The sequence below is a fragment of the Erpetoichthys calabaricus genome, chromosome 9, assembly GCF_900747795.2.
Source record: "Erpetoichthys calabaricus chromosome 9, fErpCal1.3, whole genome shotgun sequence".
Classification (NCBI taxonomy): Eukaryota; Metazoa; Chordata; class Cladistia; order Polypteriformes; family Polypteridae; genus Erpetoichthys; species Erpetoichthys calabaricus.
The window spans coordinates 176,730,270-176,749,575 of NC_041402.2; the positions used below are offsets into that span (position 1 = coordinate 176,730,270).

A 19,306-nucleotide genomic window follows, 5' to 3' on the forward strand; every position below is an offset into this window, starting at 1 on the left:
CGCTCTCTGATTTGTTTGTGCTTATTATGTAGCCCTTCCCAGAATGCATTCTGCTCATTATAACTTCTCATACCCAGATTGGTCACTATTCATGGAAGAAAACCATATTCCAACATAGTGAATATAGAGGAAATACTTTCCATGATGATTGTTGTGTTGCTTACCTGTATGCATCTAAATTGCATGTTGTACAGTTTGAATGGTGCACATATGCACAAAAGACAAATAATTTACTAGATCCCACAAACATTCATCTGCATCAAACATTTTAAGTCAGTCAATCAGTCAGTCATTCTCCAACCCGCTATATCTTAACACAGGGTCACGGGGGTCTGCTGGAGCCAATCCCAGCCAACACAGGGTACGAGGCAGAAACAAACCCTGGGCAGGGCGTCAGCCCACTGCAGGGCACACATACACACACACACCAAGCACACACCAGGGACAATTTAGGATCACCAATGCACCTAACCTGCATGTCTTTGGACTGTGGGAGGAAACCCACGCAGACACGGGGAGATCATGCAAACTCCATGCAGGGAGGACCTGGGAAGAGAACCCGGGTCTACTTAATGCGAGGCAGTAGTGGTACCACTGCGCCACCTTGCCGCCTTCATTTAAAGTGCCATTTTTAAATTAAAACATAGTTATATGGATATGTAGCCTGAGAAAGACAGAGATGTTTCCCATGGTTCTCCTGAGTGATGGTATTGTTTATCCATTGATTTAATGTAGCCTTATGAGGCTATAATTGGAGGCCTGGCTTTCTTGAGCTCAGTAACTTAGCCAAACTTTTAATAGTCTGCAGGCTGTCATCTGAAGAGCGCTGTTTTATATGATGTGATTCTGCACACTCTAGGGGTTCGACATTCAAGTCAGTTGTTCACTCAATCAATACATTTCAGGTGCATGTTTTTCTGTTAATTTGAATACCTCAGGACATGTCCTTTTATATTCCATACATCTGTGCTTTTGATCAGTTTATATATTCTTGTACTCTGCATATCAGTCAGTTTGAATATTTTAGTAGTCTACTATCTACCAATTGACATAATCAAAGGGTATGACCTTTGGTCAGTTTATATACAGTATTCCAGGAATGAATCACTCATCTTCATGCAGTTTCTGCGTTCTAGAAATGTATTTCTAGCCCATTTATAAAATGTGTCTGCACTTCTGTCAATTTGCATATCTCAGAGACAGCTGTCCTTCCAGTCAGTTTCCAGATTTTTTTCTGTCTGTCCTTCATTCAGGTTTAACATCGCAGGGACCTGATCGCCTGTCAATTTGTATATTCCAGGATACTGCAGAATCATACAATTGACATATTCCATTAGTTTATACCATCACTTAATTAACATATTGGACAGGCCCGATCCTCAATCAATTTACATATCCTAGGCCTCGACCATCAGTCAATTTAAAGGCCCCAGGGGCCTGTTCTGTTTTTTAGTCACATAATGCACAAGTCTGTCCTTTTGTAAATTTAAATATCCTATTGACATTTCTCTTCAGTAAATTTAGTTTGGTTTTTCAGGAGATTCATGTTATTCCTGGTGCCTTTACTTCGGCCTCTTTCTATTTTACTAAATTTCTGTACAGTCTCCTCTGTCAATTCAATATGCCAATAATCTGTCTTGTCAATTACTTTGCGAATTCTCGAAATCTATTTTGTTGAGTTATTCTTTTTCTTTCTAGGAGTCTGTCCCTTTTAATTTGAATAATGAATATTTCACAGAATTGCTCATATCCCTGAAATGACATGTTTACTGCTTCCAGGTGTCTTTTCTCATCAGTTTATTTATGTGTTCCTGGGTCTGACTTAATGATTTCTGTGAAAAAAATATGCATGTGGTTGATTTACTTCATAGGAAGGGGCTTAGGCTGGGTAGTTAATTAGTTTCTTTATTCTATTTTGTCTACCCAATACGCATTGCCACACCTTCCCTCATCTGTTTACCACAAGGCAGTTTTTGCTGTCAGGCATAGTTGGTGCTTTTAACAACCAAAAAGCAAAGCCATTTTCTGTTTCAGCATTTTAGTTGTGCTGCCTGCAGATGCATGGCTTAGTCTGGCTTCCTTATTTTCTTCTTTCTTATGATTCAGCTCTGTAATTTGATGAGATAAGCAGGGTAATGGGATTTTGATACCTGGTCTACAGAGAGAGCCAGAGAATCAGAGGTCTTTTTTAATGAGAATAAAAGACCTGAGCCAGAAATATCACTTCATCTGCCATGATGAAAAATGACAAGGCCTCCTCCTACAGGAAATTATGAGAAAAGATCATTTAAAATGACCATGTCCTCTTCCGTGTGCAATAATGATCTCAAATTACACATTAATTTGCATATAACAAGGCCAGACTCGTGTCTGTTACATCTCATAAGCACTGAGCTGCACCTGTGGGATCCTCTATGACCATCTGTCTTTGTGGCCGTCTGCATCTGTCAGTCTGTCTGATGTTTTATGTTGGTTGTGTACATCTGTTTGTTCAACTCCATCTACCTGTCTGCCTATTCATTATTCTCCAGCTTTATATCACGTTCATTTCAGTTCTCATCTTAATTTGTTTATTGAGGTCTTTAAAAGTGTATTAGCTAGACATTCCTATCCGCAGGTAACTCCATTTGTTTTGCTTACTAAGCTGGATGTTTGTGCAGCCATTTCAACCCATTGCCTCAGCATTACTTTGGTTTGAAAAGTTGAACATTCATTCAGCATTGTTTCTGTGTAGCACCTTGGACAAAGAAGAAAATGATTACAAGAATATCATATTAAGCCATATAATATAACAGAATATTCCTTGTTGCCTGTTATTCAGGTTCCATTGCTCTTTTATTTACTTCGGGTTAACTAACTACTGTATCTTTCTTTTCTCTTTTTAATTTAAGATAATTGTTTGGCCTTCAGCTTTTCCAGTATGGGATTTTATCTTTTCAGTTTAATCTATTAAGTAGCTATTCTTATTTCTGTTTATTATGCATTCTGGACAAGACTCCACTGGCTAAGTGTGAGTAAGAAATCACTGCGCTGCACTCCCTGCTGTCAATCCTCAGTACTCACTACAGTAGCCAGTCAGTGTCTTCAGTAGTTCACCTTCCTGGTTTCTTGTCAGATCACCCTCACTGGCCTCTGTCTGTATTGCCTTTCAGTCACGTGATGATCACTGTGTGGCCACACTGGCAAATCACTGCACTGCTCCTCACTGCTTGCTGGAATTTTTGCGCCTGCTAGTTCACATTTCTTGACAGCATCTTTCTGCTTTCTTGTTTCTTAGGCCTGCTCAACCTGGAGCGTCTGCTGCGCCAGTTCCTAATCTCCAAGGACACACTCTCTGTGCGTATGTTAGATGACAGCCAGGACCCCACGCCCCTTCTTAAGGAGATCCGTGATGACAAGAGTTCCACCATTATCGTAGATGCCAACACCACAATGTCACACATCATCCTCCAGCGGGTACTTGTGTGCATGTTTCAGTTTAAGCCTGTGCAGGGCAATGTGGATATGTTCAACAGCTTATTCTGCATGACAGTGTTTTTTTAAGCTTAATAAGGAGTTGGCATCAAATAAAACAAATCAAAAAATCAACTCTCTTATAATATGTGAAATGGTAATATTTATTAAGTCCCTTAACACCACGGTTTTCAAACTGTGGCACGCGTACCACTGGTGGTACTTCAAGTCATGCCAAGTGGTACTTGTGTGGTCCTTTATTTTCCACAAATCGATGTTGCTAGAATGCCAATATGTTGCATATAATCATATATAGTATAAGTATACTACTGTAAATGCGTGGAAGACTCCAAGCCGGCTTTTATTAGTGCTGGCACCCATTTCCTTAATTAGTTTAATATCACTTTAACGTCATAATTATAGTCATTATAGTGATTATAGTGACTTTTTCTTCAAAACAACATGGGCATAAATTAACGATTCATTGACAGTGGTACTTCAGTTTACTGGTCCTTGCGGAGTGGTACTTGTTCAAAAAAGTTTGAAAACCGTGGCCTTAACATAGCTGAGAAGAGGGTGAAAAATAATAGGCAGAAAACTGTGCCTTGGACAAAAGCACCAAAATGCATCCTTGCACAGCCTTCTGAGCACAGTGTCCTCATCCTACCTGGTCGTCTGTACTGTAACTAGTAGCCAATGTGTGTACCGCTTATATGAATGGTTGTGTGTGTACCTGTTGTCAACCTAAAGGACTTTGCATATTAGATTGCAGTTCTGTATGACAGAATGCGTATATAATTTAAGAACTCTTTTTGTTCGCAGGGTGGTGCAATGGTTAGTGCTCCTCTCTCACTGGCCCAGTATCCTAGATTCATATCCTGTGTTTGGCTATTGTCTGTGTGGAGTTTAAACATCCTCCATGTGGATATTCTTCTGTATAGTCCTCTTTTCCTTGGCATTCTGTGTGTGTATAGAACGTCACCACCCCTTTCAGAAGGTTCACCTTGCCCAAAAGCCAAAAAAACACTAATAAAATCAGATTTATTCCCAGTTTTATTTTGTGAGAATTATAGCAAAATGAAACCTTTTCTTGGTTAACATCTTGCCTGAAGAAGGGACCTGAGTTGCCTCGAAAGATTGCATATTGTAATCTTTTTAGTTAGCCAATAAAAGGTGTCATTTTGCTATAATTCTCACTACATTCACAATGGCTAACACGGTACAACACCGTAGTACTACAGTTTTATGTACAAATTGTATCTTACAATATCCAAGTGAAAAAGAAAGTAAACTTTCAGAAATAAAAGTACAATAGCTGGGACAATTAAGAGAACTTTCCCCTAAGTTAATGCTTGGTGGAAGCATCTTTTGCCAGAATTGCAATCTTGAGGCAGTATGGATACATCTTTACCAGTTTTGCACACCCAGAGGGAAGAATTTTTGCTGCCCAGTTCTCCTTACAGAAGTGATGGAATGCCCACTTTAAATTTTAGAAGTACGGAATTTGGCTTGGCCACTCAAGAACATTCACTTTTCTGTCCTTCTACTACTGTATACTTACTTTAACTGTGTGCTTTGGCCTTTGTCAAGTTAAAAGGTGAACCATCTTCCGATTTTCAACTTCCAGATTTTCTTCAAGTATTTTGTAACAATCCAACTTCCCTTGTATCTTGACTATTCAATTTAATTTCTTTTCAATCCAGTTATATTTTTGTATAGCACCTTTCACTGAATGCGGGTGCAGAGTGCTATGACAAGGTCTCATGTAAATTGCAAGTACAGATTTTACAAATTGCTAAATATATCATTAGTACACATAAAGATACAGATGTGTTAAAAACACACAGAAAACAAAGCAGAAACTGATTAACCTAAATGGAAACCAATAAAATATGTCCATTAATTAATTGTTGATCAACGGTTCGTTGACAACAAAAGGGTTTTTGACAAGCATTCCTGTCTTAGCTGAGGAGAAACACTACCACAATGCTTTGACTGGTAAGGTGTATGACTGTAGGTTTTTGCCAAATGTGCCATTTTGTATTCTGTCCAAAAAGTTATATTTTTTTCTCATCTGACCACAGCATTTTTTGCCTATTGACAGTAGAACCATAAGGTGTTTTTAAGCAAAACAGAAATGAGATCTGTTGTGGCTTTTTTAACTTTTTCAGGGCGGATGTCGACTTTTGTCGAAATTCGGGGTAGAGGATGGTAATCTGCTGTAAACCGTGACAAAATTCACCGTTATGTTTTAGTTCAACTCTCTTTGCCAGAAGGAAAGTTCGCTTTATTGATTTGACTTCGATTCCCTGCGTGTGTGTGAGTAGTGAGTAGCAAGGAGTAAACAAGCTCTAAAATGGCGAGAGACCAAAACAAATGCGTAAAGCAAAGTACTCCGTGGATGACGTTTAGCGTATTATCGCTGAATCAGACTCTGAATTGTTGGAATCCAATTTTGATTGAAGTGATCTGGAGATGGAGATCGAAAAATGAAAGTGAGGTACCGGCATCAGCTGATTGTGATGCTCAACACGTTCGTGTAGCTGATGTGCCTATGGCAATGTCCGCCTGGAAGGACAGCCACTTACGATGACAAGAGAGACATATCAGACTGCATCACACTGCGACTGCCACCGTCACACAAAGACAGGCAGGCAGCCAGCCCACCATGCATTCCTGCTGGCAATCGAGCCCCAACAGCAACAACCCACCCCATTCACATGTAAACAATGCCACCAGAGATGGCAAACTGGCACCCACAGCAGCCACAGTACACAGCAACCAACATTTCATATTGAAAAAATATTCAGCCCTCAAAGAATTAAAGGAGTGGTCTTTACTTACCTCTGTTCTATGCAGACCATATGTGATATTGCTGTCACATGTATACAATGACCAGTCTTTGCCATAAAGGCCTGTAGATTCTTTAAAGTTTTCACCAGCTTCTGGGTAACCTCTGTCATCTGTCTTCTTTTTGCTCGTTCTTCTAATTTGGAGAGACAGCTTGGTGTCAGAAAGGTCTGGATGGTGTCAAATGCTTGTGCCATCTTAGTGATGGTCTGGACTGTGCTCTATGAGATACTTACAGCTTTTGAATCTTTTTGATCCCCTCATCTGGTGCCTTTCCACAGCTAAATCTTGAAGTTCTTTTGAAAGCACCTTTCTGCCCATAGTAGATTCTTTGTTTTGAAAGCACTTCCAAACAGAATAATCTTCTAGAAACATCTGCATTTATTCCTAGTTAATCTAGATTACAGCAGTTGATCACAGGTGGGAACCAGTTAGTCTGTTGTGTGCTTTGTAGAGTCATTGGTTGTACAATTGTAAAGGGGTGTTCACATATCCAAATAAAATATTTAGCACTTGTAATATTAATGAATTAGTTAATGTGAATGATGTTTTCAAATGTTATTTTCACTTGGATAACAACAACAACATTTATTTATAAAGTACATTTTCATATAAATATTGCATCTTAAAGTGTTTTACATGATGAAGAAAGAGAAAAAAGATAAAATAAATAAGAAATAAAATATCCATCCATCCATCCATTTTCCAACCCGCTGAATCCGAACACAGGGTCACGGGGGTCTGCTGGAGCCAACCCCAGCCAACACAGGGCACAAGGCAGGAACCAATTCCAGGCAGGGCGCCAACCCATCACAGGACACACACAAACACCAAGCACACATTAGGGCCAATGTAGAATCGCCAATCCACATAACCTGCATGTCTTTGGACTGTGGGAGGAAACCGGAGCGCCCGGAGGAAACCCACGCAGACGCGGGGAGAACATGCAAACTCCACGCAGGGAGGACCCGGGAAGCGAACCCAGGTCCCCAGATCTCCCAACTGCAAGGCAGCAGCGCTACCCACTGTGCCACCGTGCCGCCCAGAAATAAAATAAGGGAACACTAATTAACATAGAATAAAAGTAAGGTCCGATGGCCAGGGAGGACAGAAAAAAAAACAAAAAACTCCAGACGGCTGGAGAAAAAATAAAATCTGCAAGGGTACCGAGGCCACGAGACCACCCAGCCCCCTCTAGTCATTCTACCTAACATAAATGTGGATCACTTTGTGTTAATAAAAATAGAGCAAACCTGATTTCATTTGTTTTTTTTTATTTTCAGAATGGCATGAAACAAAGGGTACAGATTTTGAAAGGGCTGGTGACTCTTTAATTTTTTTTTTTATTCAAAATTGACACCATTGATTATGTTTTGTGGAGACTGGCACCTTGTTTGTTCAGAACTGCTTCCTGCTTTGCACCTGATGCCACTGGGATAGACCCCTGCAGCCTTAAATTTTTATGTTGGTTTCTATGAGCCAACATGCATGTTTATTTATATCTACTTTTATCTATTTGACGATTAAAGACTGTATTGTCTGAGGAAGTGTTTTTATGCGTGTACATAATTCCAGGTGTATGCAACTTTATATTTGTGACTATTCATTTTTATATACTGTTGTGTAGTCCAAAATAAATTCATATTACATGTATATATTTATATGTATAAGAAAGTGTCTACATCTTATAAGTGTGTGAATATATGATAGACTTCCTAGTGAATTTTTTAAAAATATTGTTATTGATTTTAATTAGAAACAGATCAAATTCCATACAGGCAAGTCAAATTTAACAAATCAAAGCAAAATTCAATCCACACCCAAGAGTTCCTAGTGAATTTAATGGAAAGTGATACAGTGCACAAGAATGGCTTTAAGTGTGTGTGTGTGTGTGTGTGTGTGCGTGTGTTTGTGTGTGCGTGTGTTTGTGTGTGTGTGTGTGCGTGTGTGTGTGTGCGCGTGTGTTTGGGTGTGCGTGTGTGTGTGTGTGCGTGTGTTTGGGTGTGTGTGTGCGTGTGTGTGTGTGTGTGTGTGTGTGCGGGTGTGTTTGGGTGTGTGTGTGTGCGTGTGTGTGTGTGTGTGTGCGCGTGTGTTTGGGTGTGTGTGTAAATGCCTTTTCTTTTTTGCTTTTTTTCTCTTTTCTCCAAACTTAATGAGAGGTTTGCATGAGCATTGAGATTCTTTCCTGTTCTGCTTCATGGTTTCCATGGATACTGCCAAACAAGCCTCGTAACTTCTTTATTAGCCATCTAGCATTGTTGACAGCAGTGCCTCTCACCTGTGGGCACACAGCGGTAACCAGAGAATCTGACTCAGGTGGCACCCTATTGAGAATCATTTTTGAAGAAAACTGCACGATCTTTTTTTTTTGTGAGTCCAGCTTGCACATTGTCTCCATATCTGTCCTGCCTATAAGAATAACAGCCTTCCAAGTGTGCTGTTGGCTGGATCATCACATCTGCCTAATCCCAACACAAGTGTGTAAGGGCAACCAGATCCTGCAGTCCCTTTGAACTGATATGGTAAAAACTGGATTGCGATGTCTGGAGGTGCTTTCATGTGTGCATGCTGCCCACTCGGCCGACTTCATACCTTCGTACCCTGCTCTGACATGCTGCATCTGCATAATAACGGCTGCTGCATCTGTGGAAAAGAGAAACATTATGCTAATTGCTGAATGATTATTTTAATGTCTAATTAGCATAAGGCAGAAATAAAGCTCTAGACTGCACCCTGCCACCAACACCTGCATTTCCTTGAATGAAGACAGAGGTGACAGTGTCCCCAGTGACCACACATGAGAAGGGAAGAAAGGGCAGGTTCAGCAGGGCTGACATGCTTACACTACCATAAGTCTGGTCAAGAGGCCAGGTGCTGAGTGTACAGCTTGGGGTAGTTTAAAATAACTTGTGCAGTATGTTAGTAATTGACTGATTGAACATGTCAGGTCTTTGCACCCTACTTAATATTTTGCTGTCAGATACATCTTTGAAATGTTCCTGACTCAACAAAGGTAAAATGAACATTAACATAAGAGGATCCATATGGGGGCCCTACAGAAATCTCAGAATACCCTTCTACTTTTCTGAATGAAACTGGATAATGTCCATAGATAATGGGGGGTGAACATTTTGTAGGTGCCAGAGTGGTGTAGTTCTCCAGCTCCCTCCACTGACCAGCTGCCAATGAGATAGCTAAATTTGATTTTTGTGTATTGTCTAATCCTTTATAATTAACCTGATTTGTCTAGTATACCTAAATCTATTGATCAGAAGTTCTTTGCCAGAAGGTTTTTTTTTTCCTTTATATTCTTTAGCAACTGTTTTTAAGCTGTTGAATACATGGAAGGAGCTGTCTGGAGAGCATGCCACAAGGTTAAGGGTAACATATGAGGTCCTTGCTATCCATTTTGACAAGCAGAATCAGCATTAGACCATTTGTGCAAAACAATCAGATAAACAATTAAAAAAATCCTGCAAGCATTCCGAACCATTGCAACAGAGCAGGAAGGGCAAGCAAGTGAATAGCCATCTTTAGCCATGGAGCCCAACTTAAGAGGTGCTGGCAGCTGCAGCTTATTTAATATTTCATAAAAAGGTTCCATTGCCCACTCGGGCCTCATTTATCTTGTTGTGGAGAAAGCCAGATCAATACGGCTGAGAATTAAAAGTTAATCAGGTTCCTGTTTATTCATTAGAGAGATGCCAGACGTTGATGGCACCTGATCGATTGCGGAATGTTAAGATCAAAGTGGCGTACAACTCAGCTGTGATACGTTGGAAGGACAAGAGGGTCTGAGGACAGCAGGGAGCGCTAGAGATGGGGCTTGACAAATGGGAGGAAGCGTTACATGGCATATGAGTATGTGATTGTGTCTTTGATAGCATCATTGTATGTTGTGTAACTGAGTATAGCAAATATTAATTCTACATGGTAATTATCTAATATTTTGTGCTAATATTTGAGTATGGAAATTTTTTTGACTTTAACTGTAATAAATAGAAAACAATGTAAACAGTTGTGATTTTATGTAAGTGTGTGCATTTGGGTCTGAAGCTGTGTCTGTGTATTGTATGTACAATTATCTGTGAAGTTTTGCTTGACATGTTTGTTTTCAGAGCAGCGTTGGTTATAACTGCTACCTCACAATTCACTCTAGAAACCAAGGTTTGATTCCTTAACTGGTTATCGTCTGTGTGAAGTTTGCAATTTCTAATGTATATGTGAGTATTATCCAGGTACTCAAATTTGTTTTATAAATTCCCCAAGGCTCAGTTAAATCATGACCCTAAACTGGCCCAGTCAGTGCATCCTTATGTTTATTTGTGTGTGTGAATTTGGCTTTGAATGGGCCTTCAGATTTTTCTGTTTTATTTTGTACTCAGTGCTGCTGGTATAGAATCCAGCACCATATAACTAATAATTGGACATTTGTTTGTAAATATCTGTATAACGGGCGGCACGGTGGCACAGTGGGTAGCGATGCTGCCTCGCAGTTGGGAGACCTGGGTTCACTTCCCGGGCCCTCCCTGCGTGGAGTTTGCATGTTCTCCCCGTGTCTGCGTGGGTTTCCTCCGGGCGCTCCGGTTTCCTCCCACAGTCCAAAGACATGCTGATTAGGTGGATTGGCGATTCTCAATTGGCCCTAGTGTGTGCTTGGTGTGTGGGTGTGTTTGTGTGTGTCCTGCTGTGGTTTGGCACCCTGCCCGGGATTGGTTCCTGCCTTGTGCCCTGTGTTGGCTGGGATTGGCTCCGGCAGACCCCCGTGACCCTGTGTTCGGATTCAGCGGGTTGGAAAATGGTTGGTTGGATATCTGTATAACTGTGGCTGTTAGCATGGCCATATTAAGCATATCGGCAACATAGGCTGCACCCTAGGGCCATGTGAGTGCATTGGATCCAGCTGTGTTATGCCGTTCGAATGTGTGGCTTTATGTATACATTTTTATCCAGTCAGTCCATACATAGTAGGGTTTCTTTGTTTTTTTTTGTTTTTTTTTGCTTTGTCTTTGGTCGCCTGCATTATCGGACTATTCAATTTGATGGTACAGTCCTCATTTTTTTTTTTTTTTGTTATTATTATTTTCAAAAAATGTTAAGTCTGGAGAAGCTAAAAATAAAATATATCATAGCCTGTGGCCACAGAATGCCTTAATATTGTGAGTAATTACTGTGTGAATGGTGCTCTGCTTTTGAGTACACATTTGTTTTTATGTAAGTGCATTGTTTTGTGATTACATGTGATCCAGGGACATTGTTTGTGCACAGTTTACATGATCTCCCCATTTCTGCTTGTGTTTCTTTAAGACACATCAGTTTCCCTATCACATCCCTTAAGATGTGTGGATGTGGTCATCTGGAAATTCTATGTGTGGGTCTGTGTGTGTGTGTGTGAGTGAGTGAGTGGGCCCTTAGTTGGACTGCCTTGTGCCCAGTGTTGCCAGAACAGGTCCTGACGCTGAATTAGATTAAATGAATTTGAAAACCTTATGCTTGTCTACATAATATATGTATGTGTAAGGCTGTGGGAAATTGTGTTTTACTATAAAACTTTGTGTTATGTGTTTTTATACTTTGCTTAATAAATGTTGTGTCTGAATCTGCAGTTCTTTGTAAATGTGTGTGATAGTAGCTGTTTGATTTTGTAGTTAAATATTTAAATATGTGCTTAAATCGGTGTTTGTGACATTATGTTTGCTTGTACTGTATGTTGTGTGCATATGCTGTTGTATTTGATTGTTCAACAGTGTGAGTGTAAATATATGAATATTTCTGTATAATTGTTTTTGTAGAATGATAGATAGATAGATAGATAGATATGTAAGCATGTATAGTTGTATGGGTAAATATCTGTTTGTGATTGTGTATTTATAAGTACATGAGAACCTCTGAGTATATATTTACAACATTGTACAATTTGTATATACTGTATGTGTAAATATAAATTTGTAGGAATGACTGCTCCAGAGCCCTGTGTTCAAATCCTGACTTGGGTATGGTGTTTGCATTTTCTCTACATGTCTGTATGGTTTTTCCTCATCTCAGAAGTGTGAAGTTTGGGTGATGTGGAAATTTGAATTAGTCCTGGTATGAGTGAGTGACTGTGTGCATGTGAGGGTATATACCTGCACTGCCTTGCGCCTAGCGTTGCTGGGATAGACTGTAGCTCCTTACCACACTGGTTAGAATTACAGACATGTACATTTATTATGGATGTGTTTATTTTTGTTTCACTTTGAGAAGTAGAGTTAAAGTAAGTTTAATTTCTATTGATTCTGTTAATACATGTGACAGGCACAAAAAATATGCAGATTATGATAACAAAAATGAAATAAACTGGGTAGCCCAAATCTGTGTGTGACCTGTAATCACAGTGTCCTTCTCTCTTACTCAGTTTTGTTCCTTATTGCAGGCCTCGGAGCTAGGGATGCTCTCCATTCACTACACCTACATCTTCACCTCTCTGGTAAGTGCTTGTTGGGTGATCAGAGGGTTGGGAGAGTTCTGCGGAAATTTAAGGTGGTCCTCTACACATAGGGGCTGGTGGGAGGCACTTACTGAGTTTGCATAGTAAAAATGCTGGCTTCCAAAGTTAAATAGAAGTAAGGCATGGAGATATTATGCTAGGATATAGATTTGCTTCATGAATGATTCTGGGGTTAATAGTCAGTTATTGTATCTGGTGGTGACACACATTTGTGATTTTTACTTTGATGTGCAGTGGAGAATGTAAATCATTTTCTTGCCAATACTGCCTCAACTCCTCATCCCCTTCTCACAATAGAACACTGAGTAGGCCACTTAAGGTACTGATAGGAGTGAAATCAGCAAGTGGGCCCTCAATATAGCATTTATTTTCAGAAGACAAGTATGAAGAATGTATAACAGTTATTGATATGTGAGTGCATTTCTAGTATCGGGGCCATTGAAAGAAATCAATCTTCATCTTTCGGCTGCTCCCGTTAGGGGTTGCCACAACAGATCATCTTCTTCCATATCTTTCTGTCCTCTGCATCTTGCTCTGTTACACCCACCACCTGCATGTCCTCTCTCAGCACATCCATAAACCTTCTCTTAGGCCTTCCTCTTTTCCTCTTCCCTGGCAGCTCTATCCTTAGCATCCTCCTCCCAATATACCCAGCATCTCTCCTCTGCACATGTCCAAACCACCGCAATCTTGCCTCTCTGACTTTGCCTCCCAACCGTCCAACTTGAGCTGACCCTCTAATGTCCTCATTTCTAATCCTGTCCATCCTCGTCACATCCAATGCAAATCTCAGCATCTTTAACTCTGCCACCTCCAGCTCTGTCTCCTGCTTTCTGGTCAGTGCCACCATCTCCAACCCATATAACACAGCTGGTCTCACTACCATCCTGTAGACCTTTCCTTTCACTCTTGCTGATACCCGTCTGTCATAAATTACTCCTGACACTCTTCTCCACCCTCTCCACCCTGCCTGCACTCTCTTTTTCACCTCTCTTCCACAATCCCCATTACTCTGTACTGTTGATCCGAAGTATTTAAACTCATCCACCTTCGCCAACTCTACTCCCTCATCCTCACCATTCCACTGACCTCCCTCTCATTTACACACATGTATTCTGTCTTGTTCATACTGACCTTCATTCCTCTCCTCTCTAGAGCATATCTCCACCTCTCCAGGGTCTCCTCAACCTGCTCCCTACTATCGCTAAAGATCACAATGTCATCAGCAAACATCATAGTCCATGGGGACTCCTGTCTAATCTCGTCTGTCAGTCTGTCCATCACCATTGCAAATAACAAAGGGCTCAGAGCCAATTCCTGATGTAATCCCACCTCCGTCACTCTTGCCACAGACCTCACCACAGTCACACTTCCCTCGTACATATCCTGTGCCACTCTTACGTACTTCTCTGCCACTCCTGACTTCCTCATACAACACCACAGCTCCTCTCGAGGCACCCTGTCATATGCTTTCTCCAGGTCCACAAAGACACAATGCAACTCCTTCTGGCCTTCACTAAACTTCTCCATCAACATCCTCAGAGCAAGCATTGCATCTGTAGTGCTCTTTCTTGGCATGAAACCATACTGCGGCTCACTAATCATCACCTCACTTCTTAACCGAGCTTCCACTACTCTTTCCCATAACTTCATGCTGTGGCTCATCAATTTTATCCCCCTGTAGTTACTACAGTCCTGCACATCCCCCTTATTCTTAAATATTGCACCAGTACACTTCTTCTCCACTCCTTAGGCATCCTCTCACTTTCCAAGAAATAATAGAAACTATTGATATGGGGCTAAGGTAAAGAGGGCTAGGGTTAGAGTCAGCTTTCACTACTGTGGTCTTGTAGCTACACACCATACTATAGACTGAGGAGTTCAAAGGATCATCCTGCTGTCTGTCTTCAGATTCTAGGGAAGGGTTTGGTGGATTATTATAGGGAAGTCCCCATTGAAGACATGAGGAAGAGGGAGTGTTTTAATTTTAACTGGTCATTTTTCGAGTGCACTGTCGGGTCTTGGATCACTGCAGTCTGAGTTGGGGTCAATCTCACTAGAAGACAGAACAACAGATTTAGCAAGATTAGCATACACATCTCTTTTATTTTATCTGCAAGGTCCTTTTGATGAATGAGCTGCTAGCATTTTTGACATTTAGATCTATTTCTTCTTAAATTATTGCAAGTCAGGCAATAATATTCCACACCATGGGACTACGAAATTGAAAAAAAATGTCTTGTTAATATGGCACACATCCTAAATTTGCAGAGTGCCTGCTATCTGATCCTCTTGACTTCTTCACTAATGTCTTACTTCTAAATTGTTGGAAAAATTTGACACTGCACAACGCAGGTGATATCCTGATGGACATGTGGTGTGATCAGCAAGAAGACATCAATAGACTGGAGATGAAATACGAGGCTCAGGAGTAACCCTGGAACATTCACTGGCCCCTGAGGAGGAAGTCTTCACATAGTGCTGATTTATTTTTCCCTTGTGCTGAAGGAAGGTCAACATCCCATGAGTCTTCCTCTTGGCACATACAGTACTGATTGGTGTGCTTTATTGTTGTGTACTGTACATTACACAAAAAGACTGAGGGCACCTCTTGAGGGACCTCATTAGTGCTAAAGTGACAAAGGTGAGTGAAAGAATTTGGAAGCAGCCCAAAGGAGTGTCTTTCTTTCTGTATTAGAAGCATGGCTGCTCCTTGCTGCCTCACTTATTGCTTGCATTTTGATTATACATTTGCAACCGTTGTGAATTCTAATATTCAGTAACCCAGTGCATTGCTCTTCAGTAGAATCAGTGCCAGAATATCTGGGTTGGTCATGAGTAATGATAAGCAAAACAGCAAAGTCTTGTTTTGCATGCAGTTTCAAGAAACTCATGGAAAAATTGGTTTTATATGTGATTTTGCAATCTCAAAACACAAAAGTCGCTAAAAAGAGTTTTTATTTTGGTGGGGTGGTTTAAAAGATTTTTGAGGTGAATATGAAAGAATTATGCTGCTGTTGCATGTGCCTGTTCAGCCACTTGTGCTGGCGCCAGTGGCCGTCTCAGCATTTACGTGGCTACTGTGTGAAGAGGGTCGTGTAGCTGGTTGTTTGCTGACAGCACCATGTGCACCACCACCCCTTTTTCCTCTCACCTGTCACTGTAACCCTGACATATGATGACTGTTTTGTACAACTGCTCAAATGGGCAGTAATACAGGGAAAGAGACAAAATAAAGGGGGGGATAAGAACTGACTGGGGATATCCCTAACTAATACTTTTTCAGTAATTAGAATTGGGTAATGGGAAGGAGATGGAAATATTGCGGGAATGTGCATGTGACAGGAACTAAAAATCTGTTTCTCATGTTAATGGTGTGAACTTTACTGAGGCTGTAAGTTTCAATATGAATTTAATTTTACACAGATTGCTGGCTCATCATTTGCCATGACTGTTTTGTGGCCATGTACCTGGAGTCCAGGAAGAGTGGTGGTGTACTGGTTAAGAAGGCTTTCTCACAACTAATGAGTCCTAGGTTTAAGTAAACACATTGTCTTGTCAGAGTGTACCCATTCTCTCTTTCGGTGTGTAAGCTTTCCCTAGGCACTCAGGTCTTATGCAAGTTGTTTGGACCATTGAACTGTGCATGTGTGAATGAATGTGGTCAGTAATAGTCTGGTGACCCTTCCTGGATTGGTCCCTGGCATTTGAAGATCCTGCCATCATAGCCTGTGAACCCTGAAACCCTACATTGTGGTAAAAGAATTGGGACAAATAAATCAATAGTTAGATTAAGTGTTTGTTGAAGTAAATAATCCAGAGTGCCTGTGTGGTAATGCTCTCTTTTGTTGTCTCTCCTCTTGAACACATCAACTCTCTTTGTTGGGTTGGCTTACTTTTTGCTTAAAGAAGATGCCCTCAGCAGGGGTCTGTTGACTGTCACATTAACAGTACCTGCTGTACACTTGTCTATGTTCACTTGCTTATTTTCCTAGATATATATATCAGTGCACTGGAATAATTTGACACACCTTTTTTCTTCATTCCCCACCTATATTTCTGTGCTAGTCCCTTTCATTTTACTGCTCCCTTTATCGCCCACGCTCCTGTCATTCACTCAAAGGTTTCCTTCTCCTCTCATTCTCACCTGTCTTCGTCTCTCAAAACTTCTTATTTCTGTCTCTGCCAGTCTAGCAGGTTTATGTCACATTCCTCTACTTTTCTTCCATAACCCTTTCTCCCATCTTTACTTCCTCTTACATTCATACTATTTAGCCACTTGTACTTTTTTACTCACACAGTCCACCTTTTGCTCCTCCTTCTCTCTCTCATAGTCTTCTTCTTCCTTTCCCACATAACCCTTCTTTCTCTAACATTCTCTGTTTTTCTCACACTCACTCCATTGTATGCTACTTTATTTTATTACTCCTTTTCTTTTTGCCTCCTTGTCTCTGAAGTGATGTGATTACCAAGTGTTTGTGGCTGACAGGCCGCAATGAGAGTGTAATTTGCAGCTGTCACTGCATGTTATATTTAATAGGGACGCCCCAGCCATTGTGCTTCATTCTGTCCCTTCCTGTTTATTGTTCATTTCCTTCACTTTGTTAGCATGCCGTTTCCTGTCAGCGAGGATTACCTCTTGTTTAAATAGGCCTTCTGTCCGAGGTCTACCTCTGCGTGAGGTCTGCTGCCACTGATAACCACCACCATGCTTTGTTGAGTAGCTCATTTCATTGAGGAGCTGCAGGTCAGGAAGGCACTGAGTTCTGGTGAGACTTGATTCCTGTAGGTATTGTATATTGAGCATATTAAAATGTTACTATTTTTGGTGTTTGTTTCATTGTTTTTTTTTTTGTTTTTTTACATTCCACTAGCAAACCTAGTTTAACCCCAATTACTGTATTTTCTCAATTTACTAAGACAGAAACATAGCCGAATATACAAACTTGTATATATAGCGACTTTTCTGAGTCTTATTGTCACCAACTATTCTACCCTACACATCCAACTTGTAAATAATAGTATTCAGGTTGGGACCCTGACTCCAGTGTTACAGTTAGGTCCATAAATATTTGGACAGAGACAACTTTTTTCTAATTTTGGTTCTGTACATTACCACAATGAATTTTAAATGAAACAACTCAATGCATTTGAAGTGCAGGCTTTCAGCTTTAATTCAGTGGGGTGAACAAAATGATAGCATAAAAATGTGAGGCAACTAAAGCATTTTTTTAACACAATCCATTTCAGGGGCTCAAAAGTAATTGGACAATTGACTCAAAGGCTTGTCTCTGTCCAAAAATTTATGGACAATGATCTTGAACATCATTGTATTAATAAAATCACTTTTCTCTTTTCCCAGTGCTCTTCTTCAAAGACTCTAAAAGTATTCCAATATGTCCTTCTGTAGAAATCCATTCTCAATCTTTCAGCCACTTTGCTACGTTTTACTTCCAAGCAACTTCCAGGGTTCTTTCACATTTGTTAAGGGCATCTCAAAAATCACAAAGATGCCTTTGTTAGTGATTTGTGGCCAGTTGACAGCATGTGTCGCATATATGCTCTGAAATCTTTAATCCTGCCATTTTGAGACAAGTGAAATATGCAGTCATGTCCATAAGTATTTGGAGAGTGACACAATTTTCATAACTTTGGCTCTGTGCACACTACAATGGATTTGAAAGGAAGAAATCAAGATGTGATTGAAGTGTAGACTTTCAGCTTTAAGTCAAGGGGTTTACCAAAAATATCATGTAAGCTGTTTAGGAATGACAGACATTTTTATACATGGTCTCCCCATTTTCAGGGGCTCAAAAGTATTTAGACAAACTTACATAGTCATAAATATCATGATCATTTTCAATATTTGGTTGAAAATACCTTACTGTCAATGACTGCCCAAAGTCTGGAATCCAGGGCCATCTCCAACCCTAGTAACGCTTTGCCAGGCCTTTACTGCAGCTGACCTCAGGTGCTGCTTGTTCATTGGACATTCTGCCATAAGTTTTCTCCTCAGCAAGTGAAATGCATGTCCAGTTGAATTGAGGTCAGTCGGCTGACTTGGCCTTTAAAGAATCTTCCACTACTTTGCATTGAAAAGCACGTGGTTTGCTTCCACAGTATGTTTTGGTTCATTGTCCATTTGTACTGTAAAGCATTGTCCCATCACTTTTGCAGCATTTGGCTGAATCTGAGCAGACAGTATAGCCCTATAGGCCTACTTCCCAGAGAGTGTTCTTGGCTTGGCTAAATGTTGGGAAGGGGTTCTTCTTCGTCAAGGACAGAATTCTGTAGTCATCCAGAACAGCTGTCTTCTATGATTTTCCAGACCTTCTGGTATTGCTGTGTTCACCAGTATGTTCCTTCACTTATAAATGTACCAAATGGTTGTTTTGACTACTCCTCATGTTTCTGCTATCTCTCTAAAGGGTTTGTTTTGTTTTCTTACACTAATGATGGACTGTTTTTACTTGCATATATGGATTGTGGAAGAGAGGTGAAAAAGAGAGTGCAGGC

At 40.5% G+C, this 19,306-nt stretch overlaps 2 protein-coding genes across 5 annotated transcripts in view; one reads left to right on the forward strand and one right to left on the reverse strand.

The window, feature by feature from the left end:
• Positions 1-19,306, forward strand: part of grik4 (glutamate receptor, ionotropic, kainate 4) — a 539,446-nt gene that overhangs the window by 463,294 nt on the left and 56,846 nt on the right. For all 4 annotated transcript variants that reach the window (XM_051931923.1, XM_051931925.1, XM_051931924.1 and 1 more), the window contains 2 exons: positions 3,278-3,456; positions 12,716-12,769. In XM_051931923.1, the coding sequence (XP_051787883.1) occupies positions 3,278-3,456; positions 12,716-12,769 (233 nt within the window). The remainder of the gene's footprint in view (positions 1-3,277; positions 3,457-12,715; positions 12,770-19,306) is intronic.
• Positions 1-19,306, reverse strand: part of LOC114656856 (40S ribosomal protein S25) — a 1,002,297-nt gene that overhangs the window by 183,520 nt on the left and 799,471 nt on the right. The window lies entirely within an intron of this gene.